Here is a 15,379-nt window from a genome sequence, read left to right as displayed (position 1 = left end):
TCTTCTACTCTAAACACTGCAATGGAGACACCAAAAGCAGAGTTCAACCACCTTCTCAAGTGTGTCTAGGGCTGGATTCCCAAAGCTGTACAGATCATCCTGGGCCATGACTGCTCCAGTCACTGTGCAGTCTACTGATGGTGTCCAACAGTGTAACTGAAAATGGACTGGAGAATCTCAACGTTTCTTTTAATCCATCTCTTTAGCTCGCAATTTAATTTTTACTAATATATCTCCATTTGTTTTCAACTAGTTATTTTAGTATATTTACCAATCAAAAATTAACAAGATGTTGAATATAGGAACATTTTAACATGCACTGATTCATAGAAAGCATAATCATACCAACTTTGTTGTTCTACTTTACACTCATCAATATTTTGGAAAAGGTGCCATTCTAGATTTTTATGAGCTCCTGTAAAGCAAGAGCAAGGTTTCTAGCTGACCACTGCAATCGTAACATTCGATATAGTTATAAAAATGCTTTGCACTGTAGAAATCTAAGTTTTTGTAAGAAACAGGTTCTTCTATTGTATACTGTATATTAATACATTAAGGAGTATATACATATAAATTCATATACATACATACACACACACAGAGGCACCTATCTTGCTCTTGGGTAACAGCAATATTTGCACCTCTTTCATTCAATTACATTGTCTGAGTGTACATGGTTTTGAGGCTCACTAAAAAGGATGGAAGGCGGAAAGTGACGTTCACTATAACTTAAATCTCTGATGAGGTGTAATTTCTATTTCCTCTTTTTAACAACTACATTAGATAAATAGCGTAAAATGTGACAGGCAGAATACCTTCTAAAAGAAAAAAATATTTGAAGAGATTATTATTCCACAGTATAGATGTGGAAGCACAATATAAATTGCAGTGAACATTTGACTGATGTACTTGAAATCTTGTTGTTGCTGGTTTTTTGAATGAATAAATTTTGCTATCATTCCTTAGAATTTCTCACTAAGCACAGAACCCTTTTAGCTCCATATTCGACATTGAAGATAACAGTGTGTGGTTTTAGTTCTTCAACAGTTTAAATTTTAAAGCTTGCATGCCAAGTCAATTTGCATTAATCTTCTAGGGAGAACTATGTGTGTCCCCCGCAACACATACCTACAAGCATACACACACGTGACCAGAAACTTATGTAATCAATTCCTACACAAAACATTTCTGTTGTCTCTCCAGCTTTCTAGAAAAAACCCAAGATTTTTATAAAAAGAAGCTTTCCATCCTGACCTACCACTCAGGCCATATCCTCAGTTATTATATTTCCCCGTATGTCATAAAAGACTTTTAGCCTTTGTTTATTTTTATTGATGTAACTTTTAGCTTTGTTTGTTTGTTTCTTTTTATTTTATTTTATTTTTCTACAGGGATATTTTTATGGTATGAAATACAGATTGCAATATATCTTAATCAATTCTAGTTCAGGAAGAGAACATAGGGCAATGAAATGAAAAGAAATAACTTATTAATTACTATTTCCTTTTAAACATTGTTTCAGCACTTTACACACTCACCTTTATCTTGTTTATGCTATGATAATACCTTGCCCTGGATAAGATAAAAATCTACTCATGTCTCAGATCTTTTTTGTTTTAAAGGGCAACAATGTTAAAAGGAATTTTTAAATTGAATTCTTTGAAATTTATATCAGGTCTTAGGCAGCAAGTTCAAAAAGCCACTATGTCAGTTTTGGAAGTACTGAAGGATGGAGTGTTCATAGCTAAATAACGAAGTCAAAGAAGGTAAGTCAGTATTTATTGAAGTAGAAAAGGAGAAGCATATGGATACATTTTTTCACCATCAGTTCAGAGAAGACGCCAGTTAACTCTTAGACTCTGCTTGAATATTTAAAAAAATAGCAGAAGGTTGTTCTCATCTTTCTTACAAGCTATAATGACAGAGATTGAAGATACTGTCACGATTCTTTAAAGTCTCAAAAGTTTCTAAAAAGGGATGGTTCATCCTGGTAATGTTTCATCACCAACTATTCAGCTGGTAGACCACTATTCCACAATGGCAGTATTATCTCCTCATTGGCATGTCCTTGTTCTGTTAATGCACTGGAGAAAATAAAGACATCGATTTAGCTGTGATTGTAACGGTCAATGACTCAGGAATCTATTTAAAAAAAAAAATCTTCATGATTCATGGAGGTGGCATCAGCACTTTATATAGTGCTTCATTACAGTATTTAGTTGGGTTTTGAAACAGAAAATCCATGGGACCAAGGGCTTTGTTTTTTTTCCCCCTAACCAAGACTAGGAATTAGTCCAGTGTAAAAATGTATACATGATTACATAAAACATCAAAACACTATTTAAAATTAAAAAAATAATCTTTAATTACATCTTTCCACTTTTTTCAGTTTAATAAGCTGCCTGTTGCATAAGTTCGTAGAACTCAATTTTAAACGCTGAAGATACTAAAACACTGAAGGAAATAAATACATAAAAATATACTTGCTGACTGCAACAAATTGCTCACTTAAGGGGATATGGATTGAAAGGAAGCTGACTCTTTTTGACACTAGTGATTCTCTGTATTCAAATTTTATCATAAGAAATATTTAAGTCAGGCTCGTGAAAATATTGACACCTCTGAGTCCCATCACACTGAGTCCAAGAATTCTACTTGCAAGAGGCTTGAGTAGATTAGCAAAACAGCAGCTGGAAGTTCATTGTCTTAAAACGAAGCCATCATCTCTACCAGAATCTCACTCTGTTAATGCATCTAAGAAGCAAAAGAAGCTGACTTAACTGTGATGCTGATTTCTCACAATGTATCCCTCTAAAAATATAAAAAATGAAGCTCTCCTCCTGATTTCCATATTTCTATACATACCAGTAGCCAGCCAAGAACATAGATTTCAATCAGGTGTACTGAATATTGACTTGTCTATTTAGCATTAATATTCAATAGGAACTAAGTCATTGGGGCTAGCAGTATTTATTCCCTTGGTAAAATGGAGATGTGTCAGTAAAGAGTTATCAGTAAACTCCTGAGCATCACCCTGAACATCTGGGAAGCCTAGAACCCGGCTCAGAATTATAAAATGTGGGAAGGACATTTATAGCACTTAATTGCAAGCATCACTGAAATAATACTAAATTATTAGTATTCAAATAAACATTAAGAGTTGCATCACTGGTGATCAAAAGATAGCCTTCAGCTTTTAAATTGTAGTCATCTTGCCAATTGAAGAAAGCTGTATCTCAGTTTTGACCTTGAGGCAGATTGATGAATATATTTGCAGTCAGCACAGGAGTGAAAATGAGACCAGCCAGACAAAACTGAAAACATTCCTTGTAGAAATTAAAAGCAACATTCTTCTTGTCCATTTTGCCATCTGTAGTGTCTGAGGATCCAAAGAATTCCTGTATTTCAAGATGTGGACTGGAGACGTTGAATGTAATGGACAACATAAAACTGACTTGCTAATATGGGTAGGTTTATTTAAGAAAAAAAATTAATATGAAAAAATTTAAATTGAAGTCCATTTGGATAAGCAACACAATTTTCTTCTTTGAAAGAGGTCTTTCTCATCAGTGCCTGCTGGAGGTCAAAAGCACAATTTAGTGGAGTTGTCTAGTTTAAGACTAACTCATTTTGGTGACAGTGTGAAAACTAGGTGCGTCACATCGGACCATAAGGCAGACATTGAGAGCTCAATTCAGCAGCTGCACGTAGTTATCTACTGTCGTTTTAGACATCCTAACATATCCTGGCTTTTGCCTCCTAGTCCAGCAGGGCAGAGGTCTCTCCTGGGTCCTCTGTGGATGTCTTGAAGGCTGTAGGGTCCTCAAATGACATTAGAACCTGTGCCCAGGCAGCCCAACACAACTTGAATTCTGAGATGTACTTGGAGATGAAGGACATAGCTACATTACTGTTTTGAGCTGGGAGCTGTCGTAAGCACTGATCCTCCAAAAATGAGGCTAACTACCAATATGTCTGAAGTCTTGAAGCACCTAAGATTTTGAGATTTATATTCCTAAAACTTTCTTCTGGGCAGGCCTGTAGCTGATTCAATCTTGGCAGAACTGAACAGCTCAACAACTAATGCCTAATTAGTATCCACTAGATAAGTTCTCCTCTTATCATCCAGGAAGGTTTTGAGCCAGTTGGCATGCCCCAAGAATGTCTAATACATACATCCATGATCAGTCTGCCCACAAAACACAGCTGGTACCACTTTTTTCCTTCCAAAAGGGCACAATACCACAACACTCGAGTGAAGTGCCAAACCTGGTTCAATACCTATTTCAGCCTGAAGCTACATTTCTAATGAGAATGGCTATTGCAGCAACTAGGCTTTAAGCTATTCTGTGATATTGGTACTCTTACCTAGTTGATTTTTTTCCCCCAGTTTTAAAGATTAATTCAGGAAAGAGAGGTTGCCAAAGAAAGCATGAATATCCAAATTTGGTTTTGGGACATACTCTTGGAGAAGGAACTTTTAGATTGCAATCCATGGTCCAGTAATTATTCTGAGTTGTATTTAGTTATTTTACAACATGTTAACATCCTTAGAGCAGAAACAGAACACTGAGGTAAAATTATCTGTTCTCCTCCATTGGCATTTTATAAGAAAGATATAGCTCCTCTTTATTCCTTAGTTTTCTAGCTGCAGAAGATTCAGGGCTGTAAATCACAATTATCCCTAATGGGCTTCATAAATAGATACTTATACCTATTTACTCATAACTGAGCAAAATTCAAGCATGCTATATAAAGTTTCTATAACATCACAATTGAAATGTTAACCATAGTATTTTAACAGAAAAAAATTGGAAATAGCAATCTTTTAAAGTTCTTGATTTCCATCCTCAAAATACCTTTGAATCTAAGATGTAAATGTTGGTGTTTAAGTACATAATATCTCTGTAAAGGCTTTGTTTGTTCACAGATAATCTTCTAATTGTCTTTTGGAATGTTAATTTCGCAAAGAGAAGCAATACTTCATATTTTGCTTTTGCTTTCCCTTTTAATGAGAAAGCAAAAGCAAAAACCACTGCATATTTCTGTTTCCTGAATCAGCTTCTCTGCTTTTCACAGAAACTAGCATTGATCACAGAAATGACAAGTAGAAGAGAAAAAAATTTTTCTGCATGACTAATCTGTCTCCTGGATTGTTCAGTCCATGTGGTAGAAACGTCACTGACATTTTGGTCTGTATATTTTTATAAAGTTACAGCATGTGAACAACAAGTTATCCACTGAGCTAAGTGTGGTTCCTCCTTAAAATAGAGGGAAAGCTCTCATAGACTTCAGTGGCATCAAAATCAGAAAAACAAATAGGTGGGAATTTTTTGCATTTTTAAATCTGGGAAATGTAACTGTAGGTATTAATTCAGAAATCAAAAAATGTGTTACACTCTAGTTGCCATTATTTATAACAAAAACTACCATATTAATAATATAAATAATTATACGGATCCTGCGTAATGTATTAAAGAATTCAACTTTCAAGCAAACCTGTGATATAACTAATTATCACTATCCCTGTTATACAGATGCAGAAAACAGAATTTAGAAGTGTTAATGTAATTAACATGCTCAAAATCAAAGTGAAAATCTGTATCAGAGCAGTGAAAACCCCTCAGAATTACTTTAATCACACCACCACCTTCCTAAATGGTATGAGTAATTTCTTGCTCACATCAGCTTTAAGAGCAGATTAGATATTGATGCTATTGGAAAGGCTGTTTTATAAACCTTTTATGAGTACCTTCTCAAACAGCTTCACCAACTCAAACACTTTAAGATCCATGATTAGAAGTCCACAGCCAACAATAAGAGGGTTATATCACCTCAGAACATGCAACTTATTGTTGCAAAAAGAAGTTTTAAAATTGCACTGAAACATATTTCTATCTTGATGAGCTTAAGGGTGTGGCTTTGATCATTACAGTCTACCCTTGTACAACTTTCCTGTTATCTCATAACACTTGATGAATTTTCAAATGTATTCCTTAGATTTTGAACAGTTTTAAGCTAACTTGACAGACATAGTATTCTTTTGTTTTGTCAAAACATTTCCTCATCTGATTTCACTAACACATAAAAGGTGTAGGCTGCCCTTCAGACCTTCATTTAATGTTCTTTGATCACACATATATAATAATGGCACAACAGAAAAATGAATAAGATAGATTGCAAGATGATCAAAAAAGTTAGTATACTTAGTGATGCTCATCAGTGCATCTGAGAGCTGACAGAGTATTTCAATACTTATTTGAAGGAAAAATTTAACTTGTTTGTGAGAAAATTATGATTTACCTAAGTATATCTGGTATTTGAATAATAGGTGGTATTTTTTTTTTAATTATTTATCCAAAGGGAATGATAGTGAAGAGTTCTCTGCCAATACTGTAATTACTGTCACTTTTTATCTGTATTTTATCTTTTAAATTAATCTCACATCACATCATATTAATTCTCTTCCGTTACTGGATTACTACAACCAGGATTGAGACAGGAGCACTCATGTATATACATCTGAACTTTGCTTGCTCTAAACACTTACTTATACATACACTTTAACACTAAATTTCAGAGGGTAGTCATATTAAATGTGACCAGGAAATTCAAGTGTTTCCCCCCTCAGAAACAGCCTGTGTAGAACTTTCAGCTTGTTTCCTACCCTAACATTTGTTTTTGGTTAGTATTTTTAAAAGTCAAGATTATTTCCTAACACTTTGTTTCCATTTCCATTAAAATATTATTTCATTTTGGGGTTTTGTTCATTTCTTTAGATTTTTCCGTGTGTGTGTTTGAGATTAATACCTTTTGTACTCCTACCTTTTTCTACTTATAAAATACTATCAGAGTGTTTATAGGCCTTCTGATGTCTGTCCAACCATTCCTGGTGGATGCTGGCCTAAAAGTAAACAAGCAACGCAAAGAAAATCAAGGGAGCATATGATGCAAAACTGGAACTTCTTTGAAATTTACCAGAAGTTGAAATAAAGTTATACTTGTATTCTGATTTAGTCACAATACATTTTTACAACAAAATGAAGTTTTTCAGCCAAATTTTCCTTTCAAAAAAGTGAAACCTTTCCCTTGAAATTAAGAGCCTTCTGTGAAGATATATGACTGAAAGCTGGTCTTTCTTAAGAACTGCTACTAGACACGTATGCATAAAAGTTAGAACAACCTTCAAAGAAATTTGCTAAAGTATTTGCAAAATTAATTTACAACCTGCACTTACTTACTTACTAATATCTGCTAATTAAATTTCTTTCTGTCAAACTGAAAGGCACCATGGCTATTTTGTTTTTCAGTCTCTCATAATACAATGAATTAGAATTAAAACAATGTGGACTACTTGAATAATACAGGCTTCACAGTGAATAAATATATTTAAAAAAAATAATTTCCCTAAGTAAGAGGTATGATAGTCAAGCAAAGAAAGTAAAGATCATATTAATTGTTCAGTTGCCAGGTATATCAATAACAGAAGAAATTAAAGAAAGCCTTCAAAAATTTTAAGCCTTGGAGGAGACATGGCTGGAGACTCACTCTTGGAAGGAGGTGCTCTGTGGTAGAGGAGGTACACCTCTGAGGGGACTGTGGCTGTGGGCAACCCACCCTGGCGCAGGGACACCCCTGAGGGACTGCAGCCTGCGGGCAACCCATGCCAGGGTGGAAGCGAAGAAAGAAGCAAGGAGCAGCGGAGGAAAACAAGAAGGACCAAAGAGCAGAAAGAAACCACCACTTCCTATGGATTACACTGCAGTCACCAAAGACTCTTCAAGGAAGTCAGTCATCCTCATGAGAAAGCATCATCTTCAAGCTGTAGAATATCCTAAATTTACTTATTCTTTACACTTTGCTGTTACCATGATTTTCTTTCTTCTTCAAAGACCACTTTGAACTCTTCTCTTTAGTCATAAGCACCTTAGGGAGCCATTTAAAAATAAAACCTACAAGGAATAATTTTGCTAATCAATATTGGTGAGTTGGAAAGATATTTCTTGTATATAACCTTCATCACCATCACATAAAATAGAGCAAGATAAGAAAAAAAAAACAAACCAACAAGTGCCAGATTCTAAATATAAAATTTAGAATAAACAGAAAGATACATTCAAATTAAAAAGCTGTTGCTTTAAGGCATGTTCCAATAGAAACATCAATCCAGCAGTTAGCTATGCTATAGATGACCAGTGTCCCTGTTAAAAAAATAAAGTACAATTCCTGTGGGTGTCTCCCCTGCACTGTTCCAGCCATTGGATCCAAATCAGCCTCAAAGTACTACTCTTCCAGGTTAACAGGACATTAAATCCAATTTCTTTTGTTATATAGTTGCTTTCTAAAAACTTAAATTATAACTTCTTGCATTAGGTGCTTATTATTAAGAATCATTTATCTTGGAAACATTCTACCCTGTAGAGTTCATGTTTACAACCAACAATAGGATGCTTGCCTTTTTCATTGCAAATTTAATTTAAGATCTTCTGTGGTGAACAAGGCTGTCAAAAGCTTAAAATACTGATTCCCGTTTTAAGATAGAAAGTTTGGAAGAAGAGATGAAGGTAACAACCTGAGTCTGAAGGAAGCAGAAGTCTGTAGGATTTAAGCTTGTGAAGTAGAATCATAGAATCATTTAGGTCGGAAAAGACCTTTAAGATCACCATAAAACAAAAATGAAAAGATCTGGAAACTTAAAATGAAAAACACAAGAGTAATTTCTAGCCTTTTATTCAGGTAAATAGTGAAAGTGATGTTAAGAAAACCTAGGGGAAAAGCAAAAACTCACAAACAAACTAAGAAAAACCAACGGCTACATCTTCCCCCAAAGGCCTTAGAGCTAGATTTAAAAAGATATTTAGGCACTAACACTACTGATTAATACTAATCAATATGAAAACAAGAGGTGTTAGACATTCAAGTGTTTCTGTGGATGTCAGGCTCAGCATTACCATAGGGCCATGAAGATGATCAGAGGGCTGGAGCACCTCTTCTATGAAGACAGGCTGAGAGAGTTGGGGTTGTTCAGCCTGGAGAAGAGAAGGCTTCGGGGAGACCTTATAGCAGCCTTCCAGTACCTAAAGGGGGCCTACAAGAAAGATGGAGAGGGACTTTTTACAAGGGCATGTAGTGATAGGACAAGGGGTAATGGCTTTAAACTGAAAGCAGGTAGATTTCGATTAGATGTAAGGAGGAAGTTCTTCACTGTGAGGGTGGTGAGGCACTGGAACAGGTTGCCCAGAGAGGCTGCGGATGTCCCATCCCTGAAGTGTTCAAGGCCAGATTGGACGGGGCTTTGAGCAACCTGGTCTAGTAGAAGGTGTCCCTGCCCATGGCAGGGGGGTTTGGAACTAGATCATCTTTAAGGTCCCTTCCAACCCAAACTGTTCTATGACTCTATAAAATGTTAAACAACAACACAAGAACTATTCTGAAAAAGCAGTCTGCTTGAGAAAAAATATCTTCAAAAGCAATCTAAGCCATGATGTTTTGTGGTATGGAAACCATATACTTAGGTTTCAGCAGAGATAATAACCATCAACGATAGGTAATATTTTTTCAAAAATTCCTGTGCACCAGGCCAAGGTGCTGCTAAGGTGCATAGTGGTTGCATACGCTATTCACGTTTCCATTTTGATACCAGCTATCATTTTTCATCATACCCACAGGCAAAGCATGTAGTGGAAGTGCTTAACTGAACATATCTTTGCGAGTGCAATTTATTGTCATTTAGTAAAATGACTGAGGTATAACAGCTGTGGTTATATCAATTAATGACTGCATGATATAATACTGTCTGTCCACCCTATATAAGCTCAGACATCATGGACCACACCAAAGCTCCAACTAGCCTAGTATGCTGTCTCTGACTGCAAAAGGTAGCAAATATTTTGAGAAAAAGTATAAACAGTAGAGACAGCTAGACAGAAGTACTATCTACAATAAATAAGGACTGACATAGTCTGAGAAGTAGTCTGTTTACTTTTAACCAACAGTAATGTAAGGACTTCCTATGTCAGTGGTTGCAAGTGCCCATTGTGGTGGGCCTACTTTCCATGAATGTTTGCAATATTTTTTTAACTAATTTTAAACTTGTTTTTGCACCTGTAACATCCTGTGACACAGATTCCAAAAGTTACTTCCTGTGTGAAAAAAATGTTTCCTTTTCAATCTTTTAAATTGGAATTACACCATTCCATATATGGGCAAACTATGGGATTTGTGCACACTTTGTTATCTTTTATTCAATAATTAAATCCATGAGAAAACTATTCCTCATATAACATGATGGCTTAATACCTTTAAGAGCTTTTTTTTTAAAGAACATAATCACAGTCTTCTCAGAAATGTCAGTGGACTAACCTTCGTCCCATTAACTTTTTCACTGCCTCATGCAAAGAGCTCTAACATTTTTGAACACACACCCTCTAGATAGGCTGCACTGATTCTCCCCGAGTACCACATGCATATATTTTTGTCAAAGCTTTTTCTTCACATGTTAGCTTCATCTGTCAGTTTGGTTCTTCAGAATTTCTACCAGTTTTCCAGTAGAAAAGTCCAGTTTGCTGATCTATAGTTCTCCAGGTTATTCCAAATATATTTAAAAAAAAATTTATTTACCATGTTTCAACAAAAACCCCAGGGGTGTGTGGGGGGAAGAGGATAACATTGTTTTCAGTCCATCTTTAGCATTGAACTTTGTGGTCTGTTCAGTGTCTTTCTCTCTGATCTCCTCAACAAAAGTTTGCACAACTTGACTCATCTTTCATGTAAGCAGGTGGATGCCTCTTTCTATTTCTGTATCTGATTATCTTCCTGGGATGCAGCTGCTTTGGAGAAATGCCTTATAACTGCCATGAAGAAGTGTGCTGCAGAACAAGACTTGCTTTTAACTTACCTTTTGGTCATACAGAAAGTTGACAGGTAACAACATTTCAACATTAATTTTTTAATTTCCAGATTTATTGTTAGTTGGACTCAGAAGCTCTTTAAGCTTATCTTATGTTATGCATCTTCACATGATGTCCATTGTTCCTGTTCAGCATGGATCACAACAATGCCTTAAAGCACAAGGAAAGTATCTGTGCATGTGTATGTTTGAATATCATGGATGTTCAATTGTGAGATATTTATGTAGTGCCTCAAAAACATCCTCGTCTTCTTTCTGTAACTGCATCTTACATATTTTATGCAAATTTGATGTCCTCTTGTTCTCACGGATAGAAAGCTTGAGATCTAATTAAGTCAAATCATCTTGCATAACAAAATGAGACAATTTTACATTAAGCTTTGATGTATGTTTCTTCCTTGTTCTAAAATGGTGTTTCCGTGTGCTGCAAGGAATTTCTAACTACAGAAATCTTTTCTCTAGGTAAGGTAACTTGATTAGTTCCTTACTCTTACTGAAGGTATATTTGTACCTAACCTATGTGTTGGGGCTGACAAAATTACCTGTGAAGGAGTTGTAAAAAACTCAGATGCAATAGCAAAACTTGTTCCTGGGGGATAGCAGACGCGCTATCTCCTCCTGACAGGCATCCTCATTACCCTGGCATGGGAGGAGGCAGGCAGGTTGCTGATTCAGTTCCAGTTCTGCATTTTCCCCTAGAGTTGGCTCGATGGAAGCCGGGAAGTCGACAATCCTAGCCAAGGAAAACTGCAGCACAGCAAAATGTAGCATTGCCTCAAGTCATTTGAGTGTGCTATAACTGCCTCACAGTATTTCTCTCTCCAAGGCACACCCCACAAACTTTAGCTTCAGACAGGAGTAAAAAACACATCAAATTTAAATGCATAAATGTAACTTATGATTATAATTCATGAAATGCACAGAGACTGCAGGTTGCAAAGACAGCGAATGAAGGAACTAACTATAAATAAACTCCTTTCAGGAGTGAGAAACATATTCTCTAATATAAAATGCAGGGAATATGGGAATATTTCTGTGTGCATAATATAGCCTTATTCCATTTTGACAATGCTTGCTTGTCTATCCAGACCCATAAGTGACTGCCACTGCTAACATATGATAAGCACATAAGAAAGCATTTAACATGAAAAAGATGAATCTAGCAGCAAAATCCTAACTGCAAAACTTTCAAACTGGGTATGGCCACACCTCAAGTATCGTGTTCAGTTTTGGGCCCCTCGCTACAAGAAAGACATTGAGGTGCTGGAGCGCGTCCAAAGAAGAGCAACGAAGCTGGTGAAGGGTCTAGAGAACAAGTCTTATGAGGAGTGGCTGAAGGAACTGGGATTGTTTAGCCTGGAGAAAACGAGGCTCAGGGGAGACCTCATTGCCCTCTACAACTAGCTGAAAGGAGGCTGTAGCGAGGCGGGTGTCAGTCTCTCTTCCCAAGTAACAAGTGATAGGACGAGAGGAAATGGCCTCAAGTTGCTCCAGGGGAGGTTCAGATTGGATATTAGGAAAAATCTCTTCACTGAAAGGGTTATCAAGCATTAGAACTGGCTGCCCAGGCAAGTGGTTGAGTCACCATGCCTGGAGGTATTTAAAAGACATGTAGACATGGTGCCTGGGGACATGGTTTAATGGTGGACTTTGTAGTGTTAGGTTTGTGGTTGGACTCAATGATCTTAAAGGTCTTTTCCAACCTAAATGATTCTATGATTTGTGATTAACTAGCAGTGAGTCCAAATGACTTAGTCTCGTGAAGCTGGGTGCAGTTTTTGCGTAGCAAAATTCAAGGGAATTGAAGGCAGAGCCCTGTGTGGAAAGCTGAACTTGCAGAGTATCTGGAAAGGAGTCTGGATGGCATCTAGCAGTCTGTCACACATCAAATTTTGTCTTGAATTCAAGAGAAAAATTTTTGGTTTAGAAAAGGTTTCAACTGTTTGATTAGAAAAGCTATAACCCTAAGAGCATAAAGCTATTTTTCCTGGCCAGCCTACATCTGCAGCTTATGGCTAGCTCACTATTTCAATGACATTAATTGTCCAATAGTCTCATATTAAGTTCTGCTCAACTTTATTTCAAATGGCCAAAATTCATGCTAGTATATTCCTAAGGAAAAGGTAAAAGTACATGGTGGTGCACAGGAAACAAGTCCTTTTATCTGAGTCTGTGATTCCAGCTGACCTAGCGAGGGCTTCTCTTTGCTCCTCTTGGCTTCTTAGAAGCACAGCATTACTGTAAGTGCTGACACTAGAATTACATCAAAAGTTAAGTGACAGGAAAACAGGCCATTAGTATCTTTTTTTATTGATCATAAGTCAACTTTTGTGTCTATGACAAATGCTTATCCTTTCTTTTTTAAAATAAAAACTAAAGATTGTTGTTCCCCTCAAAAAAAAAAAAAAAATCAATATTTTCTCCAGTTCTGTAGATGAGTCAAAACAAAAACAGATGAACACTATGGGGAAATTAGCAATACAAAGACAGCACAATCATGGTATTTGCAACAACAGCATTAAGAAAACTGCATCTTTTTGACTGAGGGTCCTCAGAGCTAAAGTTAAATATCTTTTTTACAGCAAAAGGAGCTAAACTAAGTTTACTGAACGCAAAAATAGATTACTCAATAAATGCAGACAAATAATGGTACTCATGATGGTAATCCTGCCCTTCTTGTCCTTGCACTACTGTCCACATAGGGAAAACCTGTATTTTTCTATCCAGTGATGCTGACTGTAGCTCAGTCTTTCACCTGTATTTTACCTGTATATTCAAACAAATGCTACCTAGAAAGATGAGAAGATATAAACAAAGATATTAAAATTTTCAGTTATTCCAGTCATTCGTGTATCATTGGGTATCCTTTAGAGTAGTTTTATTAGGATTGTGCTTTGGGGCCAAATTTCTTAAGCATATCTGGCTACTAATTAACTTTGGTAGAGCAGAAAATTTGTATCTAAGGGGGGTAAAATTAGGTCCTTAGGAGCATGGGGAGAGTTAAAACTTTGATCTAACACAAGCTGGATTCGAGTTGTATCGAAATTGTGGCAAGTATGTTTTACAGGACAAAGTAAATTTCTTATTACTATAACACATCTAGTATACTGCATGACTGCTAAATCGGTGTCCAGAACGGGCATCAAATCAGCACAGCAGGTATCCTACACAAAGAAAACTAACTGCTTTTATATAGCTCTTTCCCCCCCCCCCCCCCCTCCAAAAAGGAGACAAATATGTCTTGCACAAATACTGTTGAGGGAATAGCAAATGGAAATCTGAATTTAGTATAAAAATATAGAGATGAAAAGTACTAAGTTTTAACTTTAGGATGAAAGCTTAGTTATCAGAAAACAGGTCATCTATAATGTATAAACAAAACAACCCACAACATGCAATACTGTATAGTCAGGGAAAATTCTCTTAGATCTACATGACAGATCCTAGTTCAGATAGTCTGCACTCCCTCAGTACGCAGAACTCACACTGGTATCAACAGGAGGTCCATGGAGTCAGCAGGAGCACAATAGCAGAGTCAAGATTTCTTGTGACCCAATTTAGATTCTTCCACCATCAATATATTATGTAAAGGAGATGTAAAGAAGAGTGTATCTGTGTGGTGTTCGTACATGCATATGAATCTGGGGAAAAATATTTGTGGAGTGAAAGCTTCTAACTTTCAAAATGTAGGTACATATATAGCCAGACTTTTAATTAATTACACATTTTAATGCCCATTTAATGCATTTAAGAATCATAAATTTTATGAAACAGCTTAAATTAAAAAATGTGCTTGGATGTGAACCTCTGCTGTTGATTTATGGAACAGAAAAATACATTTAAGGATTGATGGCTTGGAAAAATGATAAGTTACTACAGGTAAGATAGAATGTGAATTGAAAGATAGCTATTCCATAGCAGTTACCTATGGGCACATGCTCACCCTAAATTTAATCTCATGTTTGTTTCTAGCTATCAGAGAATTACAGAAATCTTGACATTGGAAACTTGGATCCTGACATTGTCTAGTCCAACTCCCCCTTGCTCACAGCAATTTTCTCAGGACCAGTCTGGTTTCGAATATTGTCAAGGACAGACTCCACAACCTCTCTGAGCAAGCTATTGCACTGTTTGACCATCCCTATAGTGAAAGTGTCTTTTTTAAGTGGAATTGCCTGTGTGTCAGGGTGCACTTATACACTTTACTGGCCCTGAGCAGCCTCACCTGGAGCCTCCATCCATAGCCCCTGCTCATGGGCCCACAAGCCTCATTTCAGCTTGGCCTTCATTCTCTGCCCCAGTGACACCATAGCAGTGCCAGTCTCCAGCTCAGCCACAGCTGTGCCTGGCCATGGAGCCTGTTGATCTGGACCCCAACTGGTGGGCCGGCTTGCCAGCTGGACCTTGGGCCTGCGTTGCCACCATGTACCTGCCTGACAGTCACTGGGCTGTGTCTGACCCTGATCATCC

The 15,379-nt window shown here is 36.7% G+C and overlaps 1 protein-coding gene across 2 annotated transcripts in view; it reads right to left on the bottom strand.

Moving 5' to 3' along the window:
- The window catches only part of KHDRBS2 (KH RNA binding domain containing, signal transduction associated 2), a 368,147-nt gene that overhangs the window by 42,980 nt on the left and 309,788 nt on the right, over positions 1 to 15,379 (bottom strand). Inside the window, exon 7 of one of the 2 annotated variants that reach the window (XM_050894052.1) lies at positions 8,789 to 8,812. The exons of the other annotated variant lie outside the window; for it this stretch is intronic. Within the exon in view, the coding sequence (XP_050750009.1) occupies positions 8,789 to 8,812 (24 nt within the window). The remainder of the gene's footprint in view (positions 1 to 8,788; positions 8,813 to 15,379) is intronic. 2 annotated transcript variants of the gene reach the window in all.

The sequence above is a fragment of the Gymnogyps californianus genome, chromosome 3 (assembly GCF_018139145.2).
Source record: "Gymnogyps californianus isolate 813 chromosome 3, ASM1813914v2, whole genome shotgun sequence".
Lineage (NCBI taxonomy): Eukaryota > Metazoa > Chordata > Aves > Accipitriformes > Cathartidae > Gymnogyps > Gymnogyps californianus.
This window is presented reverse-complemented; position numbering and strand designations above follow the sequence as displayed.